Source organism: Coffea arabica, chromosome 4c (genome assembly GCF_036785885.1).
Source record: "Coffea arabica cultivar ET-39 chromosome 4c, Coffea Arabica ET-39 HiFi, whole genome shotgun sequence".
In the NCBI taxonomy this organism is placed as follows: Eukaryota; Viridiplantae; Streptophyta; class Magnoliopsida; order Gentianales; family Rubiaceae; genus Coffea; species Coffea arabica.
In genome coordinates this window covers 5287256-5309880 of record NC_092316.1, presented here as the reverse complement: position 1 = coordinate 5309880, position 22625 = coordinate 5287256, and the positions used below count along the sequence as shown (strand labels likewise).

The 22625-nt window shown below is 36.2% G+C and overlaps 2 protein-coding genes across 7 annotated transcripts; both read right to left on the bottom strand.

Annotated features, from left to right (window-relative positions):
* Nucleotides 1–1727: 1727 nt before the first annotated feature.
* LOC113742059 (uncharacterized) lies at nucleotides 1728–11849 on the bottom strand. 6 transcript variants are annotated; one of them, XR_011812947.1, is made up of 20 exons: nucleotides 11572–11849; nucleotides 11423–11464; nucleotides 11243–11326; nucleotides 11027–11095; nucleotides 10740–10835; nucleotides 9875–9986; nucleotides 8201–8246; nucleotides 7903–7974; nucleotides 6834–6896; nucleotides 6575–6729; nucleotides 6419–6483; nucleotides 6041–6191; nucleotides 5313–5418; nucleotides 5062–5197; nucleotides 4414–4478; nucleotides 4136–4300; nucleotides 3546–3618; nucleotides 3380–3455; nucleotides 2262–2311; nucleotides 1728–2141 (listed from the first exon to the last, which is right to left on the bottom strand). XR_011812947.1 is itself a non-coding variant. In XM_027269760.2 (19 exons), the coding sequence occupies exons 1-18, from the start codon at nucleotides 11573–11575 to the stop codon at nucleotides 3397–3399; spliced, it is 1563 nt and encodes a 520-aa protein (XP_027125561.2). In that variant the 5' UTR covers nucleotides 11576–11848; the 3' UTR covers nucleotides 1728–2141; nucleotides 3380–3396. The 6 variants fall into 6 exon arrangements, 4 of the variants coding, with proteins under 4 accessions (XP_027125561.2, XP_027125562.2, XP_071901781.1 ...); XR_003460788.2 differs by having other exon boundaries at nucleotides 2262–2303; XM_027269760.2 differs by lacking the exon at nucleotides 2262–2311 and having other exon boundaries at nucleotides 11572–11848.
* Nucleotides 11850–17528: 5679 nt separating this feature from the next.
* LOC113738665 (pre-mRNA-splicing factor SPF27 homolog) lies at nucleotides 17529–21219 on the bottom strand. Its single transcript, XM_027265908.2, has 7 exons — nucleotides 20910–21219; nucleotides 20216–20391; nucleotides 19424–19507; nucleotides 18363–18432; nucleotides 18138–18271; nucleotides 17988–18043; nucleotides 17529–17742 (listed from the first exon to the last, which is right to left on the bottom strand). The coding sequence occupies exons 1-6, from the start codon at nucleotides 21156–21158 to the stop codon at nucleotides 17989–17991; spliced, it is 768 nt and encodes a 255-aa protein (XP_027121709.1). The 5' UTR covers nucleotides 21159–21219; the 3' UTR covers nucleotides 17529–17742; nucleotide 17988.
* Nucleotides 21220–22625: the final 1406 nt, after the last annotated feature.

The following is a 22625-nucleotide window of genomic DNA, read 5'->3' as shown; positions in this document are numbered from 1 at the left end:
AGATTTTTTTTGGATAAAAAGCTAAATCTTAAAGAAAAGAAAACCAAAAAAAAAAGGGATAAAATAACTTTTTTCGTCCCTTACTTTTAAAGATGTAATTTTACGTCTCTCATAAATTCACATTAATCAAATTTGGTTTCTATCTAGTTTTTCGACTAATTTTTGACCGAAATCCACTCCTTGCACATGATCATTATTTAGAGTAAAATTGTCAAACACATTTCATATTCTCTATGTGGTTTTTCGACTAATTTTTGACCGAAATCAACCACTTACACATGATCATTATTTAGAGTAAAATTGTCAAACACATTTCATATAATCTGATCCATAGTCCCTCATATTTACAAAATGATTTTTTTTGTCCCTTAATTTTCCCAAAATAATTTTTTTTTGTTTTTCACATTTTGCAAAATGAAAATTTTGATCTCTCATTGATCATATGTATGAATAGTCTTTTCTTATTTTTGAAAACTCACGTACATGTCTATTTGATTTCATCTGAACAGTACGAATAGCATGTAATATATTTCTATTTAATTTCACTTGAATAAGTTAATTGTAGTTATTTCAAATAGAGATATATTACATAATATTCGTACTGTTCAGGTGAAATCAAATAGACATATACATGACTTTAAAAAAATTATCCATATACATGATTAATGAGGGGATGAAAAAATTCATTTGTAAAATGTGAGGGATGAAAAAATTCATTTTTTGAAATGTAAAGGATGAAAAAATTAATTTTGTAAAATGTAAGGGACCAAAAAATCGAATTATATGAAATTTGATTTGATAATTTTGCTTTTGAAAAATGATCGCGTGCAAGGCACATTGTGGATTTCGGCCAAAAAACTAGCCGAAAACCTAGATAGAAACCAAATTTGACTAATGTGAATTTGTAAGAGAAGTAAAATTACACTTTTAAAAATAAAGGACGAAAGAAGTTATTTTACAAATGTGAGGTACGTTTAAAACTATTTTTCCAAAAAAAAAAAAAAGGCATTGTAATTACTGATTATCATTAGGATTCATTTAACCATTTTATCCTTTACTTTCCCGCCAAAACGTCCAGAGAACTCATACGGAGAAAGGCTTGTTATTTTCTCTGTCATTCTTAGATCAATACGGGCAAAACTTGAAATTAGAAAATTAACTCAATTGTCATTAGTAGATCAATACCGATTCCGAGAGCTATGATAGACTGGTCATCAATTCCTACAAACTTTTACCATTATTATTAATTATCCAATTTCGCAAGTAAGAAACGGAAAATATGGGGAAATGGGTTACATTTTCTCCAAAGATTGCTTTTTTTTTTTTTTATGTTTCAAAAAAAAAAACAAACGACTGGTGGCTTTTTGTGATAAAGGCTTATTTCAAAACCAAAAAATTGCATTTTAAAAGCAAATTGTACACTCGCCCAGATTAGTTGTCCCCAACTGCCCCTGGTCAAGCTTATCAAATTTAATTACGATCTTCGAAATCTTCTTCAAATTAACACTACTATTGAGAGCTTGCGCCCGAGAATCGACATCTGATGGTATCCCCACCAATTTGATCCACTGCACATCCAAACAAGGCATTCCTCTTAACTAGGATAGCAGGGGGCCTGGCCCGTGATGAGTGCTAGTTTACGCCCATTTAATTTCTGCAGCTTAAATTTTGGAAAATTACGTCAAAATAAGCAAAAAGAGAAAAGACACCAGGAGGAAGGAAGGAAATACATATAACTCTGACTGTGTTAAATATAAACTTTAATCTCGTGAACAGAAAAATATTTGGTCCAAAAACTGACCATGATATAAAAGCATGCTCTACTCGGTATAACCTACCATCAAAACCAATCGTTATGAGTAAATGCAGAGGTTTACTTCGAATACAGATACAAAACTCTCTATTATGTTTCACATAAATACCCCAATGACAGCTGAATGCAATGACAACCAACCATTGTAGACGGGAGCATCCACAAGAGTCGAAAATCTATTCAGATTCCAGACTAAAATAACAAGTCTCACGATTCACGAGCCATCGAATGAACCTTCTTCCACATCTGCAACCGAGATACCATAATAGGTAAAAACCTCATTCTGCTGCCGCACTAGTATGTTCAAATTTTACACTCGAAGCCAAGCCTGCATGACCAACGCTAAATTGTCTCAGTATTGGCTCACAAAAAGCTATACAATCAAGTTAGCTAATGACCCTAGTCCATAGACATCATATTTTAAATTAAACAACATCCATCCATCTACCCTTGGATCGTATGCCAGATATCACGCCAGTTGTTGAAGCCGCTGTTATCCTCCAGGCAGTAACAAAATGAATAATAAACTAAATTATCAATCCCATAGGTAACAAAGGAACAAGCAGGCAAGCATATGCATTTATTATTCAAGTGTAGCAGCAGAAGAAAGCAGATTAAATACAGTAGATAGTTCAGAAATGTGTACGTCTCACTGCATTACCCATACCCTGACTATAACAATAAACAGGTTGGAAATAACCATCCGCTGGATATTTGAGGCAAAACTGAGGTCTCTCAGAAAGGTTCATTACAAAAGGATGATGTCTGTGCAAGAGCCTAGTGTCTAAGTTGCAAAGGACAGCCTGAGAACATCTATCACATACAAAAAGTTGAGAAGTGAATAGCCCAAGCAGACTAAACCAAAGAATAGATAGCTTCTATGATTTTAGTGACTGTCTGTCTAAATGTAAGCTTTGGGGCATGTTCCTGATTCATAATGAGAGAACATGGCATGCAGGTCTTTACACAAGATTGTCTTCAAAGCATAAAAGAATTGGTCTTTCAACCATTCAAACTGATAACTACATCATGATTAACAACATTTATTCCTTCGGACCATTCCAAGTGGTCAGCAAATTTGGATATTGAACTCATTATACCCAATATGCACTTCAAAAATACATTGCACTGTCCAAAAAAAAAAATACCAATTTATGCAATCAATCTTCTCCGTCCCTCAAACCTCTACTGACCAACAAAATGAAATTCTCTATTTGCTCTCAACAATTACAGGTTGTTTTTCTCTAGTTCCCCTTACTCTTTCCACATATTTCTAACTTCTCCAAGGTCATCATTTTAACCAGCAACCAGCATTCTCATTTCTCAACTCTCAGTTCAGCCTAATTCCTTGCATTCTTTAGGTCACCAAAGACCAAGAGAACTTTTTAAACCTTGATGCTTATAGACATTTCCTATTTCCCGGAGTCTTCTGGCCAGAACTTTTGCAACAGAACTAATTTGTGTTCATTCCATTGGCCGAAAATTAGCAGTTTTCTCTTGATAAGTGTTTTCATCCTTCATTTCTTTTTTCAACTTCACATGGCAAAAATAAGCAAAACTTCCTACCTCATGTCAAAATTGTTTTAAGCACGATCGCCTATGGATGGAAGGCTAGTAACTTTTCCCACAGCAACAGTTTTCCCTGCAGACATTTCAAATTAATGTCAAGAGTACAGGCAACAGAGAATAAGATATATGTGAAAACCACCAAGAAAAGGAAAGACTTTGTCACCTTCAGTTCGAAGAGTGAAGCGTCCAAGCTGTGGAAAATCAGAGAATTTCTCAACACACATCAAATTATTCACCTGAGAAGCACATTTTAACACAAACTTCAATTTAAACATTACAATTACAAGCATAAAACTGAGAGGATATGCAATTAAAAAAGCAATTTCACATATGAACATAGAAACACCATTTAATGCATAATTACTTTAATCCCACCCCTTCTCTTCCTCTCTACCACTCTCCCCCCAAGCAATGATTCTCTCACATTTTGTCCAAACCTGAATTGACAAGTGGAAAAGTCTGAACCCCTGTGCTAGCTTGGATATTTGGTTTAATCGTATCAACTAAAAAAGATGCTTAATTCTCCTTAACCTCCTTTTCACTAATCAAAGTTGACTTCCTTCCCAAACTTGATATCCTCATGCTCAAAGTTAACGGAACAGCATTACACCTCATGTGACGTGATTGTGAATGATCTAAAAGACATGCTCAAGTCACTTACTAACACGGATTGAAGGTAAGCGATAAAGATGTAAAACATTCAAAGAATACAGAAATACTCATCAGAAGTAAACTTAATCATTTTAATAAAACCTGGATACGACAAACGACAACAGCACCATTCTTTACAAAAAGAGGTTTCTTCTTCATTGGCTTTTTTGTCTTCGGGTCAATCTGCTGCATTAGTTCAACAATTTCACATTCCTCAACAATAGCATGAATATGCAATACAGCCTTGTAACCAGCAGTAAAAATAGCCTGAAAAAAAATGTGAATCACGTTCAATATAGTTACATGCAAAACATGTGAATGAATGAAAAAACTACGGAAGATAAAAGGAGTAAAACAATAAATTCGAGTTTACTTCATACATTATCCAGCAATTCCAAAATCTGTAGCTGCGCGACAAACTCAGATACAGCAGGTATTGGCTTGGCTGCAGATGTAGAAACAGGGTTAAAACCAAGTTTGCTGCCTAACAAAAATCAATGCTACAAGAAAAAAAAATTGCTGAATGTGGTAAAACAGCAGTGACATTGACATTTTTCTCAAGCCCTTTCTGGCATAAGAACATTGATAGCTAGACCAATGCCAAATTTGATTTGGAGAGAGGAAAGACTTTTCTGGATTAGAACTCATTTAGCATGACTGCATCCATTTGGATCACTGAGCAAATGAACTAGTAGATAGATATGGTAGAAATTCCAAATAAGTCTAGTCTCAGCCAAAAGAAGATAAGCAAATATGAATGAATGTCCCTGAAATGCAAATAAGCAAATCCACTTCCTATGCAAATCAAACTCCTAACAACAAAAACCAATATAATGCAAAGGAGTTGCCTTTTTCCTTCAAAAAGTTCTTAACACATATCACATGAAGCTTTAGAACAAGTTTGTAGCTCTCCACACAATCATACTACTAAAGTAGAATTTGATTCGCTGTGTCACTGAAGAAGACTACATTTTCAAAATCCAAGATGATTTTCTCTGAATATGAGAGATAATGTACGAGGAACTTACCAACGCTGCTCAAAACAAACCCTGCTGACACTTCCTCTTCCTCAACCCCTGATATCCTCACCCGCAAATTTTCACCAGGTCCAGCACGCCTAGCTTTATCTTCATCACAGAAGATGGCAACAACTTTCACCTGAGCCTGCAGTTTTAGACAAATGTTACATAATAAATTTTCCTTGATTTTCAAACTGTTTCCACCCAATAAACACCACAGAAATCAATACGAGAGATCATTTAAGTGCTAGAAACAGCACCTTGTTTGGCATGACCAACAAATTATCCCCTTCACGGATGCTACCAGATTCAACTTTGCCCATTACCACCGTTCCCATGTCTTTGAATTTGTCAATAATAGGCATTCTATTTAGACAAACATTAGAAGTTTGAAAAAAATGTTACTAGTGATGTAAGAGAATAAGAAACAGAAATTGCTTTCAAAAAGAAAACACACTCAAGAAATTTAAACAACAAACAGCAGTCCTAACCAGACCTAATTACTGAAGCAAAATCACCTTAATACTTCTGTAAGACAAGGGAAGGAAAATCAATGGCTTATTTTGTGCACAAGCACATAAATGCAACAGGTGCAAAAAATTTGAGATAAAATACCCTAGATGAGACTCCGTTGAAAAAGGACCTGATTTTGTAGACCCTTGGTCTTTTCAAGAAACTGACAGGAGAATATCATCCAATGGCGCAGTAAGACGAGCATTTTAAGTGAAAGATGCAACACAGGAAAAATACGGCAACACAGAAAAATAGACAAGACGATACTAATTTTAGGCATTGAACAAAAGCATCAAAAAGTGATTCTAATCACAGATAAACTCCTGTTTTCTACCTAAATCTAAGTTTAAAGTACTAAAACTGAGACAAGAAACAAAGTGACTGGCCAAGACAGGAAAAGTTGGGAGCACATCTAACCCCTCAAGAAGAGGAAGAAGATTAGACAAGTTTAAAAAATTTAGGTCATATGCTGTACCTAAATGGACCTTTGGGATCGCGTGCAGGAACTTCAACAGCATCAAGAGCTTCAAAAAGGCAAGGGCCATTCCACCAAGGGCATATACTTTTGTCTATTCTTGTCTTCATATTTGAACCCACAAGCCCGGAAATCGGGAGAAACTGTACATCTACATCTCAAACACAATAAAAAATTAAATAACCAAAAAATAAACATAAACAATAAAGAAATGCCCATAACATTAACATATGGAGAAGAAGGTTATATGACCAACTTTATAGACGTATCTCTCACAATAATTGACAAGAAATACAAAGTAGTGAGCAGACAGATCCGTTGAAAACAAGAAATACAGTAAAGCAATATATTAAACAACCCAAAAAAATGTGTCATTACCTTTCTTGACATTATAACCTGAAGATCTCAGGAAAGGAAGCATTTTTGTCTCAATCTCATCATATCTGAAAAAGGGGAAGAGGGAGTAATATTAGAAACTATTCTATACAGTATCACGTATCATCTGTACCCTAAAGGCAGAATCTGAGAAAACACCTTTCTTTTGACCAGTTAACGGTAGGCTCATCCATTTTATTTACAACAACAAGTAGCTTAGAGACTCCAAGAGTCTTTGCAAGCTGGACATGTTCGCGCGTCTGTCCACCTTTCTCATATCCAGTTTCAAATTCACCCTTTCGAGCAGATATTACCTGAATGGAACAAAAGTTCAACACAGGGATAGATCAATAAACACAAATGGAAAATCTGTCAAAGCTCAATAAGGAACTACAGACATATCAAAAAAAATACTTACCAGCACTCCTATATCAGCTTGAGATGCTCCACTAATCATGTTGGGGACATAACTTTTATGACCCTAAAAATTAGACAGAGAAGCTTTTATTAGCCTTGCTTGTGAATGATAGATTGAAAGGATCTCAAAGCAGGTATCAAGGCAAATAGAATATTCACAATCAACAAACCAAATCTCAAATTCTGGCACTATAAGCCTTTCTTTAATCAGTTCATCTTCTTTCATGCCTTCTTTTGAATATAATACTAGCTATAAAATTGCTCTTCAAAGAAATTGCAGAAATATCTTCCCCAGAATTACAGGTTTTAAGAAAGAGGTCCAACAGTTTTTCATCCCCTGCTTGAATAACTACCTCTAATCAGATAGTCAGTTGAAACCCTTAAAGGACAGCATACTTCCAGATTTTGCCAACGATTATTGTGAGAGATAAATGCAATGCAACATTGCACAAAATGCTTAAAGGTCCAAATCTAATTGAAAACTTCAATTTTGTCAAAGTACACTAAATGCCTGGAAACAGAAACTATAAATTTTGAGTTTGTAGTAAAATCTCAATTGGAATGTTCTGACGAGCATTCACACATATAGACAAGAAACAAATCTGTAAAAATATGTGACAGGGACTTTTAACCATTGTCTATGCATATATAATTAGATTAAGTAGGTCACAAGTTTCTTTTTCCAATAAGATGGCAGATGCTCTAATTTACCAAAACCGCCTTCCTACTTCCTGATTTTCGTGAGATGGGTCAATATTCAGAATCAGAATGCAGGACTTCTCACATTGATTGAGAAATAAATACTACATCGATACACTATCAAACAAAAAGGTATGAACAGAAAGTACTCGATATATTGCAACCAAACAGGACAAAATGAGGTAGTAATTAAAAAACAGTGGATATGCACATTGGAATGGCTCATAGCTTGTTACTATGCTCTGCACTTCATGCAATTCTGATATTGTTGATTTGAGGTGCTTAATATTTGCATACACGCTTCAGAATTTGTGCATCAAGCTTCAAAGGAGAACAGATAAGAAGCTCAAAAGCAAAGAAAAGCAGTATACCGGAGCATCCAGAATCGTAAATCTAGTTGTCGCTGTTTCAAAATGTGCACGTCCAACCTCAACTGTTTTTCCCTATAACGAGAAATAAATAAGGATAAAACAACAACCTCCAAAGAAAACAAATCAAGAATCTGCTAAAACCAGCAATAATAAATTCAACAGTAAGAGAAACAAACTCAGAGTATGCAAAAAAAGAATAAATGAACTAATTACTTAAAACAGCAAACCCTGCAACAAAAGTTTGAATAACAGAAATTCTCCCAGCAAAACAAAACGCAATGGAGACAAAATTTTGTACCTTGACCCTCTCTTCTTCATTTGTATCCATAATATAAGCCATATACCTGGTTAAAGGAAACGACTGTCAGAAAGACTATTTAAGCAAGCTTGTATTAGATCAACAGTGACAAAGAAACTAAAACAAAAACAAGTCAGCAATTAACAAACAGGCAAAACAATGATTTTTACACATTATCTTGACATTCGTACTGCATCTCAAATAAGGCAAAACAATGATTTTTACACATTAACTTGACATTCATACAGCATCTCAAATAAGAAAGCCACAAAGAAACCAGAACTACCCATTTCAATTAGATAATTAATATATTGAATTCTAATAATATGAAAGTGAAAGTTACTCGCCACAAAAGATTAATCTCTCTATTCCTTGCATACCATCAATTCAGGTAAAGTTATCTATCACAACTATTCCGACATGCATAGTAAGCATTAAGCCCTGAAACAGCAAGTACTATCAAAGACATGACAAACAAATAAGATGTCTAACATAACCATAGCTTATAGGCATGCACAACAACCATAGCATATATGGCAAATGTGCACACTGTTGCAGCAAAGAAAATTATCAAAAGAGGTTGGAGGTAAAAGGCTAATAACACAAGAAACAAAGTTCAAAGGCACTGAGAGACTATTGGCAAAGTGAAATGCAGTTGAAACATGTGAAGGAAAAATAATGAATAAAAATTTATAGTGGCTAGGTTTGGATTGGAAGTTTTTTAAAAGCAAGTTTTTTTCCAACAAAATCCAGTAACCTCCCAAAAAACACCTAGACAACACACCAATCACCTAAAAACATCCCATAAAACACACAACCACCCTAACAGAATACCACCCCTTCTCCTTTCAAGACCATCCCCAACCACCATCTCACTCACCCCACTTCCACCAATACTGCCGCCACCTCCCTCCCCCCCCCCCCCCAAAAAACAAACCTCACTCACCCCCCACCAACACTACCCACCCCTTCCTCCCCCTCTTTCCTTCCATCCCCACCTTCACCCTCCACTTCCTTCCCCGCCACCCTCCCCTCCATTCCACCACCTCTTCTCCCTTCCTCCTTCCCCATCCCGCCAACATCCACAACCCCTCCCCTCCCTTCTCCTCTTCCCCGAACCCCACCCCCTCCCCGTCCCCGTCCCCTTACAGATCTTCCCCCAGACCAAATCTGGTTGCAGGACCAGATTTGCGAGATGGAGGGCATTGCGGAGTGGAAAGATGGGGGAGGAGGACAGAGAAGAGATGGAGGGGAGAAGGAAGCAGCACTGAGGGGCTAGGGATGCTGCTGGGGCAGAGGAGGGTCACAAGAAATTGTGGGGGTGGAGGAGGATTGGGATGGGAGAGAGGGAGGATTGTGGTAGGGAAGGTGGTTGAGAGGGAGATTCGTGATAGGGATGGTGGTTCGCCACAATAATGCCAGAGAGTGAACGTGGGATTTTAATTTTGAGGCACAATAATGCCTCAAAATACACCCCTAAAACATCCATCCTTTTTTTTAAATCAACAAAATGTACAGTAAAATTTCTAGAAACACCCAATCCAAAAGGACTCTTAGAACATTGTTCCAGAGTTTCCCTCTCCTCCATCAGAAATAGCAGTTGCACAAAACATCCATTTGACATTTTTCACAATCAGGATTGAGAAGCACAACTAAGAAACAAATGAGCCTTACCAACTCTCTCTGCTTTTGTCCTTTGCCTCTTTTTCATATTTCTGAATAGTTCGATCATCAACTTGACCGCTTAAAAACAATATCTGTCCCCCTGTAGTTGACTTGCCAGCATCTGCAATTCAAATCCAATCAAAGGTAACTCCCTGATATATTACAAATGTTCAAATCTTAACCAAACTTTCTATTTTGAAGCCCAAATAACTACTTGGAAATGGCATGCACAATCCAAAGTAATTCAAAGTCATTAGACAACTAAAACAACTGACTGTTTAGTTAAATAAAGAACCAATGAAAAACAGAGTCATTGTTACTTCACATCAAACCACAACTAATGGCACTAACAAGCATACAGTTTGCAGATTACAAAAAACTCATAGCATAACAAGAGAGGAGTATCTACGAAACTGACTGAAACTGACTTTAGATAAAAGGCATCAGAGAAAGATAAATATTCTACTAAGCGTTGAAAAATGTACAGTAGCATCAACTCAGGAAAGGTCTACCTAAAAACTTTAAAATGTCCTGACTAGTTTATTAATAAAAAGTTTGCATTAATCCCTGTGGCAGCATTTCTTTATTTTCAGGTAGTTTTCGTGCATTGGAGAGCGTTGGCAGTCAGTGAATGGCTTTCCCCTTCAAAATAATAGGAAAAAACCAGCCTAATTGAGCATAATAAGGAAAAGAAAGAGAAAAACAATTTAGTAAATTACAACTACACTACCAAGATAGTACAAATGACGAAGTCGAGCACCTACACAAAATCAACATCCTTAGTAACAAGCAATAGGGTTCCTTATGGTCAAAAAAAGAATTAGAGCCTTCAATAACTATATAATTAGAATTGAGGAAGAAAACTTTATCTTACCAACATGACCAATAAACACAACATTCAAATGTCGCTTTTGGCTCTCTTCCACCTCATCTTCAACAACTTCAGGTGCAGGCGTTTCTTTTTCTTTCACTGAATAAACAAGAAAATGTACCAAAAGTATTAGAAAAGCTTATTGAATTGAAAGAACAAGTATAAACTATACAACGACCTCCACAGAGTTTCTTCAATATAACGGTACACAATCCACATTCAGCGAGTGGTAGAACAGGCAAGAAAAGAACCAACAAAAAAAAAACACACACACACACACACAGAGAGACCTGCTGAGGTGCCTTTCAGCTCAACACCAGCTGGGGGGGGAGCATTTGCATTTGCCACATCTTTCGAACCTACAACAACATCAGAAGAATTCGTAACCACAAAGACACGACAATTTCACAATTCTTCTATGTCTAAGCATATTAAAAAGCCATCATATGCCAAGAGCGAAAACAAGTCTAATCAGTCAAAGTGATTCATCAATTAATTTTATCCACCTTCATCTTTTTCATCAGGTTTAACAACATCGTTTGGCTTAGCATCTTCTTCGCCATTAGCATTACCAGTAACAATATCTTCTGCTAGCAACAACGAACCAAAAAATGATTTAAAAATGGGAAAAGAAATTCAAAATAAAAAGTAAGTATTAACTGTACTAAAAATTGAAGTACTTATACCAGAGGAGTCAAGTTGGAGAGCCTTAATCTCCTCTTCAATATCTACGCATATACACCATTCAAAGTTCAAGTTTACTTCCAAATCCAAGGGAAAAAAAAAACTGATCAGAATAATTAAAACGCAAAGATTTACCGGAAATGAATCTTACCCATGATACAGGAAAGTAATAGCTTCGAAGAAAGGGGATTCGATGAAGATTCGGATTGGCTGGTTTCGATACGGGGATGGATTCGAGAGAGAAGGAGCAGGGGTTCAGGTGTCCTGTGCAGGAAATGGAGAAGAAGATAGCCTAGAAATGGGGGATATTAAACCCTAGCGAAATTCTCTTCCAAAATTGCTAAGGAGTAGTTTGTTATTTACGAGGGTTTGGGAATCATACACAGTTTGTGCATTTTTGTCATTGTCAATTTTCATTCCCATAGCATTTCTGATTTTAATATTTGAATGAATAGGTTTTTTTTTTTAAAGGAAAATTGGAATAGGTTTAAAATTGCTTAAAAGGTTACCCAATTTCAAACCCAAGTCAAAAATCATAAGAACTTTAAGCCCTTTTTCCTAATCTTTTTTTTTTTATATATACACTCATTCCTAAATGACTCCAATATGGTAATTGCAAAAAAAAAATCCCTTAATTACAATAATTAAATACTTTATAGATTATCAAAATCTAAATTTTACTAAATTAACTCGCACTATCAACTACATAATCGTTTATAAACACGCACGCATTTATATATATATATATATATATATATGAAACTACTAATAAGTGTTTTTTCAACTAAAAAGTTTACAGTAGAGTTTCAATAGAAATTACAAAAAATGAGGTAAGAAGCTCCAACTATTTTCATGTGGTAAATCTCCAACAATTTAAAGAACCAAAAAGTGAGGTAAATTACTGCCAAAATATTTTTTTCTTAGAAAACAAACAATTTTTTTTTTTCCATCTAAACATAAAAAGTAAAAGAATCCAACATATCGGTCGAGCAGATGAATTAGGATACACCATGGATTATAGAAGCCAAGTCCAATAAATTTGGGCACACATATTGTATCCCGGGCCGGTCTCTGACGCTGAACGATGTACTGCTAGACGGGAGGGATTAGGAACGTGGAGGTGTTGCCGGCATCCATTCTGACTGGATATCCAGTGAAAAGCCCAAGCCCATCTTACCTCGACAGCTGGAAAGTCCAGAAGAATTATGGCGTGGGCCAACTTTCCTCTTTATTTGGAAATCTCGCAGTCCTTGTCTAAAATTGACACGTGTCAGGATAGACCAGGAGAGTAAAGAAGAAATGTGGGTGAGGTTATTTCCGTGGTTAGGTATAGTCACCAGCGCCAGTCGCCAGTACCTGTGCAGATCTAAGACTAGATTTTGTCGGTTTTGTTTGCCTGCGACCAATCTTACGTTAGTACCATGACTTCACCCAATGGAAGCCAAGATTTCCTTTATTTGTTTCCGTCTCTCAAGGCTTAACCCTGAGATTTAGTAAAGTTCGCCTTTATTTACCCCCTTCCTTTGAGGTAATCGTCATCATTGGTTTTCCAAAAATCTAAAAAGAACGCCATAGCTTATAGTATATCACTACTATTATGGGGATTTTATGACTAGTTATCCTTGATTAATTACTCTTTTTTATTATTTATTTCGTTCGGGCGTACAGACGTACTTTTTTTTTCCCCTTCAAATCACTAGTAAAATAACAGACTTCATAATATGTAATAATAATACTAATAAAAAAGGCAAAAAGAATGTATAAAAGTAAATTGTATAAAAATTATTTACGACTAGAAAATTCACTTATAAAACAACAATATAACTAGAGTAGAGACGGAGTAAATTTACGTGCAAAATAGCATAACTCTAATCTTAACTAATATTTAATTCACGAATCAATACTGCCTGTAATTCATATACAATTATATTTATGCAAATGAGACTTGAAATTTACCATTACTCTAGTGCGGCATGAATCAATTCCACCTAGACAAATCCGGCCGAAACTTGTCTTCCACTAAGGTTCAGAATCCCCATTAGTGCATTGATCCAAAAAAAAAAAAAAAAAAAAAAGAATCCCCATTAGTGCAACTCCAAAATTTATCCATCGACAAGCTGGAGCGAGGAACACAGCATCTCTCAAAGACCATCCCACACGAAGCGAATCCCCGTCTTCAAATCCCTTTAAATGCTTAGGACAAGGCAACACAGTTGGAAAAGCTTCGCACCAAATGCACTTTCCTCATTCCATAATGTAGGACACAGGTTTTTTAATGTTAAAAAGGTACTCTCGTAGACCAGTATTTTTCTATTTTCCTACACGAGAAAATACCTTTTATTCACAGGTAATAGACACAGTAGAGTGTGCAACGTTAAAAATGGGAGCGTTTGTGACTCGAGGGCTGAGGTTGAGTGTGTATACATGCATTTGTGGTTGGTAGTATAGCATAGGCTGTGACAAAGCATGTGATTTTCAAAGGCTCCAGAGGGAATCTAATCAATTACCAAGCCCAAAAAGAAGTTTCCCGAGACTTTTCAGTGATAACTGATAATGGATGCAAGATAACAGCCTTTGCCGACCCCCCCCCCCCGCCTAGTCCCCTACCCACCACTTCTCATCTTCCAAAGTCTCTATATATTGTCCCCTTGTCATTCTGATTTTCTCAGACTTGTGGTTCCATTAAAAGCAAGCTGTTAGGTGATAGCATCCAGCTAATCTTCTTGTTCAGGAGCCTCTTCCTCGATTAAGATTTGCTTGTTAAGAACTGGTTTGATCTTGGAGATTGAGCTCAATAACCATGGCTTCAACTTCTCCTAGATTCATGCTCATAGATCTTTTAGATTCATTTTTTTTCCTCTCTAAACTCAACCAGTAGATCCATACGAGTAAAGGGTTTGGAGGATGTAAAGCTTTTTGCTTTCTCGTCCGTTACTTTTGGCTTCTTTTTAAAGAATATAGACGAGATGGTAGATCGATCCAGCTTGTGGTTACGAGGGTTTTTGAGCTGATGAAGATTTTTTAGGCTGATTCGGGTTATGGGGTAGTGAGCTTTGTGCGGTGTCTTTTCGTTGCTTTTGGGGGAGGGGTTGACTTTTTTTGTCGGAGGTGGGATTAGGGTTTTGGAGTGGAGCTCCTTGAAGTCCAATAGAGGATCTTAGCGGGGGAAGATGGAGCTGCTGACCTATGGATCCCTCAGCCCTATCCCATCTTTGGAGTTTTGCGTGGATAGGATTGTGGCTTGCATATGTCAGGAGCTGCATTACCTCATGTTAGATCCTTCTTTGGATTGAAGGGAGCTCTACACTTTTGACTTGATAATCATTTCATCATTCTTCTGCTGTATCACTTGTTTGTTTCTTGTCTTATTAAATTTTGTTGTTTTGTTTCAGTTTATGAGTAAGATCTCAGTACCCCTTTTCGGTTTTACATGATTGTACCTGATTTTGAACACTTTTAACTTCTTTTGCGGTTTGGTATTTGATTGAGAGTCCATTTCATGGTGTTCTAATTTGCCTTTGCTATTTCTGGTCTCATAGAGGGTCAAGTGTTTCTGTCACTGAATTTAACTTTTGCTGTTTTTCTTGCTGTTTCTTAACTTGTGGCTTTCCCCAGGGATCCAGCGAATCTATTGCCCTCTGTCTCTGTAGATGGATCAGAGGCTTTTCCCCGAGAAAGGAACGTTGTAGGATATGGCAACTGTTATTGTAGCTACAATTGGTTTTTGTAGCACTTCTTTTTTTTTTCCCCCCTTTTTCCTGAAACATTAATGCTGCTGCATTTCTAATCAGGCTCAATGGTCGGAAATTAGAGTAAGATTAACTGAATAATAATGAATACTTTGTACGATTTTAATTTTCTTTACGGGTGCATTTATAATCTTCACCATTATCCTGGTTGAAGTGGGATTTACACGGCAAACAACTTGTGTGAGAGTCTCTATACTCTTGCTACCGAATTTCTGCGTGGTTTCTTCAAGATTCGACTGTCTTATCTTGCCTAAAAGCATTTATGCTTGCTAGTTCTTAAAAGTGTTCTCGAGAGAGAAACCTTTACACCTTCTCAAGCATAGCATATATATTTTGGCTAGTTCTGCGTGCCACTTGTCGGTTAAAGAAATGAAAAAGAAGAGCAGAAACCAGGAAATGCTAAAAGCTTTTTTGCTTTCGATCTTCAAATTGTGAGGGCAAGGAGAAAACCCTACTTTTTACATGGAAAATGCCGGAAAAAGCGAATCCTCGAAGCGCTGATAATTTGTCTGAAAACCCTAATGGCGTTGCGTTAGAGTGTGTGTGTTCAGTCCGGAGGAGGAGAGGGTTGCGTCGTGCTTGAAGCCCACTTTGTTGTATACTCTGCATGCGAAGGTCGTAACTCGTGGCTGCAAATCTTCTCCTTTTCCTTCTTTTCCGGTCTATTTGCTGCTATGGTTTCTATAAAAGAAAGGATAAAGATGGTAGTTTATTTCTCATTCATAATAGCCACAAATGACACACACACTGTTTCCTGATTTTAATCTTCATGAACACAAAACCTAATTGCCTGTTTAAGAGTTTATCAAAATCAACGGAGTCTTTATGGACGGAAGCTGTCAGATCCGGTGTGGGACTTGGGATTAGTAGTATATGACAGGCTATATTTTCTAAATTTCCATGAAATGAAAACCCTGCCCAATGGAAAAACACGCTTAGTACCTATCAATACTGGAAGATTTCTTCAACATCTTCGATTTGTATCACCTATCTGTACGCTGGAGGAACGAGGGGGTTCCGTTGGTAATCCATTCAATTTAGTTTGAGGCTTGTCAACTTTTGCCAGGTGGTATATTTCCAAAAGTTGTACAGCACATTTCTGAGAAGTTTATCGCGTTTATAGAATTATGACCCAAAAAAAAAATTTAACTCTAATTACATTTTTACCACATAATTGTTGTCACAAGTAGGTCCAAATCGTTAACCAAATGTTTTGTTGAATTTAGATTTTACCTCAGCAATACTATTGTCATCTCTCTAAATGCAATTTGGAACTATTTGTAACTTCGCTAGTAGGACATTTTTGTGGTTCGTTGGGATGTTAAAATAGCTGCTACTAAACAAAAATGGATTTGCCAAAGAGGGCTCGCGACAAATGAGGGATCCAGCTAATGGTTGAAATTTTTAATGAAAAGGACATTGGGGAGCTAAACTCTACTTTTAATGATTCGTTGTGCAAGTGTTCGGAGTAAATGAAAGCCGTGCGGCTTCACTTGATTTTCAACTCATACCACAAAAAGAACAATTTACTGTTTGAATACAACAATTTGTTTGTTTGGACAGAGTATTATCTGAAATGATAGTTGTAGCACTTTTTATGATATAATGTATATGAGATTCGTTGAAAATATATAAAAAAAGGATTGACTGAAAAATATATTTATGATACAAACGAATTATTATTTAAAATAACGAGATATCCAAACACTTTCAAATTTATTACGACTTCTTTGCCCTCTCTCCTTTTGAAGGGAAAGGTTTCTTTTCTTCTTACCTGCTGCTAAGGAAGGAAAATTAATAAGAAACAAAAATAAAATGTGATGTTGACTGTGGAGTATATAAACTAGTAAAACATATTCATCTGGCACTGCCCTGCTTCGAATTTATGACATTCTGATAATATCTACATTCCATTGTAGTTTACCGAGTTCAAGAAAATCACTTTTCAGGATCTAATTTAATTTTCTTTCATTTGAAAAAGTATGTTGAACAAGGCTTTGTAAATAAAACTGAAGATCACCACAGGCTCGCAATGGTTGGCGACAAATCTGAAAGTTCTCAAGGAAGATTTATATTGCTTCTAAAGTTCGATTGTGTCGTTGCTAAGTAAGCTTAGCATTTTAATTATGGACTTCAGGAACAAGTTCCTGAAAACGTAAAATTTGCCCCTTGAGGAAAACTGAGAACAGATAACCCTTTTTTATTATTATTATTATTTATTATTAATAAGATAGAACAGATCGCATTCACTCCTCTGAGTCTCTCACCAGACCAGCTTCCCACAGACCTCACTCGTAGTATGTCTAATAGGGGCATACGAATGTCGGCTACCATAAGGAGAGGTCGGGGGGCGAAAAAATTAGGAAAATCAGTCAATTGTACTAGAAACAAGTTGCTAAGGATACAATTAACTCAATTAAATTCATGGCGCAGCATGAAGAGCCTTCGCACATATGTGCTAGACTAGATGGCTTGCAGCTCCTAGTGCTATATGTAAGAACAGCAATGACATCCAGCACTGCCCTGGACATCAAAACCTTCCCTGCCCCTTTGAATAACAATCATCCCAAAACCTGAAAGAAGGCAAAAACCAAGATAGATCTTCATGAGTACCTCACCTTTCTCGTTTACATACAATAGCTCTATCAATCACTGAATACGCATCAAAAAGTTTCCTTCCAGTCTTACACACTCTTTGTTTTTCCTCCTCTGGTTCAACTACATTTATCTGAATGATTTATACCTCCTATCAAATTTTCCAGATATTTTGTTTGGTCTATTCTTTTATTTCACCTTAGTGCAAGACTACGGGTCATACCTTATTCTGCATGTGTAATAAAGCCATTCTCCATGCTAGCATCCAAATTCAAGCCCCTGAATGGAAAAAAAAAAAAACTACATCAACTAAGAAACTGGGAAAAAAATTCATAGAAGAATGCAAATCAGAAGTAGCATTATCAGATATCACCTCTCCCCAGCTTCCTTCTTCATCAGTTCAAGTTGATTTTCAATTTCAGCACGTGCAGCTTGAATTTCTATATTTTTAATGCAAAGCTCCCTCCATTGTGAAGATAAAGCGTTGAGTTCATAAGCTGTGTTTTGCTGATAAATGACAGAAGGAACATAACTACCTAGTGATCATTAAGTCTGCCAACTTGGGAATATAAATCGACAATAAGGTACGTTCTCTGACCTGATGATATTTTCTTTCACGGTTTACAGTTTCAATTTTTTCATTCAGTTCCACAGCTTGTAATTGAGCCCTGAAAAAATAATTCAAGTACTTAGAGCCTATTGCTCCTTCTACTAAAAACATTAAAAGAATGAAACAAATAGAACTTAAACTGAAGATGGGAGTAACTGAAGACTGAAATGAGGAGACTTATAACTGTCCATAGAATACTAGGAACTGTCTCATTGATTACGAATATTTCTATAAAATGCAAACTGTAACTGATTATTTTTATAAGTGTAGGAACACCGGTGCCAACGAAACTTGATTTACAGGTGACCAGAACTTTTTGGCCTTCTAAGATGATGCAATTATGGAGAGGAGCCTCAAAAGCTAGATGTTGAAGTGGGAGAGCCCAAAGCAATATCAACTTACATCAGAATCCCATACTTCCCATGTTCCCATACCTTGCTATTTGGCCACAACACAACCTCACCAAGTAGATGCAGTTTACACATCATTGAACACGTTTAGATTTGTTACTTCTGTCTTTTGTATTACAAAGATGATTAAGGATATAAACCATATAACAAAGACTGAATTACCAAAAAGTCATACATTCAAGAACTCTTTGAACCTACCCTTAGAAATATCTAATTAATTATTTTCTATAACCAGCTTATGGATTCATATGCAATCAACAGTTATGGGGGCATGTGGAGGAGTTAAGATAAATAATTTAGCATTAGTCTTACATGCACTTTGTCATCTATGTCAGCAATAACATGATAAGAGGCATGAACATTTAGATAACATCCTATAATATGGAGAAGGATTTTTGTCAAACTCAGTTAGATTTCGTTCTTTTACTTGAATACTACTACGCATTTCCATAAATATAAGGCACTGCAAACTATCCGAAAAAGTAAATATTCTACGTAAAGCTTTAGACAATGTTATAGCACTGGAAAAAATACAAATTTATAAATGAATACAAATATCTGTCTCTCTCTCTGAGCAAGGACAATTAGGTAGAACTATGTTGAAATTTAAAGAAGAAAATGCAGTTGTTAGAACTAAACCTGGATACCAATGCCTCCAATTTTTTATTGTATATCTTCCACACCTCTGGACCGTGCTTCGACATTTGTTCTAAATTTTCTAGCCTACAACAGTAAACATTGATAAGCACATCAACGCAAGATTTTGCAGGAAGAAAATAAACTTTAAGATGTGGTAGTAAAGGAAAAAAGAAATGAGAGGTATGACTATATAGCTGTACTTCTATTTATTATGATAATCTAATGAAAAAGCAAACCATTCCACCCAGTAACTACAATTAAATGTTGGATGTTAAACAACTAAAAGGAGAAACAAGTTAGTTACCAACCAAAGCCACAGAAGGAAAATGTTCAATAAAGACAAGGTGATACAGAATAAGTGATGCATCAAGGGCACTACTATTTGCCTTTTTTTTTTTCTTTTATCATTTTGTATTGGGGTTACTAATGTTGCAACCTTGGTAGTCTACCAATTTCAAATTCCCAACAAAAAGAGATTTGCAAAGTTGTTCCTTAAATAGTTTAGTATGTTATTTACTTCGTACAAAAAATGGAAAGAGAATATCTTCAAAGCTCATTGAGATCACTGCCAACTTAAGCATAAAAGTTGGGCTTTTGAATGTTTGCCTGCTAATAGTTGCCACAACATAAATCGAAGCCAAATCCACCCTGTCTCAGTTGAAACGCACAGATCTTCTTAGTTTAGGGATTCCCCCTTCTGCCCATTTTTTCTTTATTCCTGATGAAGCTCGAACTTTTGTCCAATAAAAGAAAAGCAATATCATTTTGCAAGTCTGAGTATAAAGAACATACCTAATAACTTGATGCTGCAGTAAGCGTTGAGCTTTTTGAAGTGCTTGCTTCCATGCAGTTTCATCATTCCGTTTGTTCGCTAGCGGAATTTCAAGTCCATATCTTGACGTGTCCATTTGGACTGGAGGCTTCCCTGCTCTAACCCTTTCGTATTCCCTTGCAAGCATTGGATGATCCTGAAAAATAGAGCCCAACATGGACAAAATTGAATACTTACACAAGGTACTTAAACCAATAACAGACGCTAAAGAATGCACAGTTTTCAATGGAGAGCAAGATAAATTGTATTTTTTTCCCTCATTTGCCCCTTGTGGTAAGGGGCAAGAAATGCTAACTCGGATAATTCAAGCTTAATCTCAAGCAATATTTCCTCATCTTTCGTAACAAGTCAATTTCTTATTCATTTGCCTTCAAAACCAAACAAAACAACAATATTTACAAATCCAGCTCCAAACAAACCCTAAACTTTCTTTCCATCTTTACCATTTGTCAATGCATTTTCTTTCTGACACCCATTTACAAATCTAAAAAAGCAAAAAAAAAAATCCAAATTTAGCTAATACATAAACCCTCTTATTAAACCCTAGCAAGTTCCACTAAAGGTATCCAAAAACACCAATTATATTCAGAAAAAAGGAATTAAGCGATAATACATCACGTGGAGAAGGAGACTAAATCGGTGTAAAGTTCGGACCTCGAAATTTAATTTGGGAAGGGGAGGGAGGTCTTTGAGGAAATCGGAGGGTTTTTTGGAGCTGCGACGCATTTCTTCTTCCACTAAACGGTCCACCTCCGCTTTTACCCTGGGGTTGCCGTAGTCGTCGTCGATGTAGGGAAGAGCATCGATGACTTCGGCACCGGTAGACCAAGCCGGGCGCTGCGAAGGTGGCGCCTCCAGCATTAAAATGTCGCCGTTTGCTGCGTTCGCCATCGGTGTCGCCATTGCTTCTCTAAAACCCCAACCTTCTCAGTGTCTAAAGATATGCTGCCGTTTGGATGCGGGGCGGCAAAGTATATTAACTTAAAATTATATTTACCTCCCTATTTGTTTGGATATATTATTAATTGAGCCCCCATTAGTTTTTTCAATAAGCCATCTAATGGTCTAATATTGCAAGTATATTTTTTGATCTAATATTGCAAGTATAGCCTTCTAATATTTATCTTTAAGCAATATTTTCTTAATTAAATAATGTATCTTTTACTTATTATTATATATACACATTTTAACATCCTACAAATAGTTGTGTGAGTTTTGTATGTGTTGAGTTTGGCTAACAAATAGATTTTCTCGTTTTATTGGATTTGGACTCATCGAAACCCGAATAATAAAGCCCAAATTAAATATTGAGCGATGGGATATAGGTCAGGCAAACCGAATTAGATGATAGCAGTCGGTTAGGATGAAGTGAAATAATGTGGGATAATAAATAATAGTTGAGTAAAGATGAAATCAATAATTGACAATCTTGATTTCTCACTAAATAGTTAAAAACAACAATTTGGTGTCTTAAATGTAAACCTCATGTTCATAAATGTTTTTCTTTATCGAAAAACACGAACAATTTTAATAATGACCAAATTCCACAAACAATGATTTGATTTTTTGTTTTTGTTTGTCAAATTCCACAAACAAAACAGCAAGACACGAAACATAAGCCTTACCAATGATTTTGTTTGAGAATAATAATGACCAAGATATAATAAATCAACTTTCTTGGATCTTGGCTTTTATCAAATGGATAGCAACACCTTATATGAGCTAATGTTCTTGTAGTTGGTCTAGCCTTTCCTAGTATAGCATGTATTGGTGAAAAGAAGGATAAGGGAAAGAGGTATAATATAAGTTGTAGGATTTTAAACAATCTCTTCATGTACGTTGTTTTGCATGAACCTGGAGTAATATGTGGTCAAAATCATCCCAAATCATCAACCAAAGACAAGGAAGGAAGAAAGAATTGTAACAGCAATAAGTTAGTTTCCTGTTAATCTTCTAGATTCAGGATTTGGGTAGAAGAATTTCCCTAGACAGCCAGATAGCTCATTAAAATTGCTGGAAAGATGCCAGCTAGGCTCGACACTTTTTATCTTTTTGGCCTTTTGAGATAGAATATATGGTTACGAGGCAGGTTCAAGGTATCAATGTCTTGCATTTTTCCCTCATCCATCAGTGGTTTTTCCTGCAGAACTGAACCTTGTCTTCCCATTTGGTCAATTACCACCATATCACATGACTTTGTCATCTTAAAGATCGGACCAGGAATCTGCAGATGCTGTTGTTTAAAGATCAAAGGCATATATACTTGTAAATCAGCTTTTGAAACATACTCTGAATATACATTTTTTTTAAGTAGAGAGCAGGCATTCGACCATTACGCAACCAGCTCAAAAGCAAATTTTAGGTTTGCAT

Bases quoted from the DNA above. Each gene is read 5' to 3' on its own strand.
- LOC113742059 (XM_027269760.2), bottom strand. The intron at 6,897-7,902 runs GTATACTGCTTT...TCTAATTTTTAG, and splicing joins TTACGATTCTGGATGCTCCG to GGTCATAAAAGTTATGTCCC. The intron at 3,619-4,135 runs GTTTTATTAAAA...TGTGCTTCTCAG, and splicing joins TTGTCGTTTGTCGTATCCAG to GTGAATAATTTGATGTGTGT.
- LOC113738665 (XM_027265908.2), bottom strand. From the start codon at position 21,158: ATGGCGACACCGATGGCGAACGCAGCAAACGGCGACATTTTAATGCTG. The intron at 18,433-19,423 runs GTTTAGTTCTAA...TTATTTTTTCAG, and splicing joins TTGGAGGCATTGGTATCCAG to GGCTCAATTACAAGCTGTGG. The intron at 18,044-18,137 runs GTGATATCTGAT...TTTTCCATTCAG, and splicing joins AAGAAGGAAGCTGGGGAGAG to GGGCTTGAATTTGGATGCTA.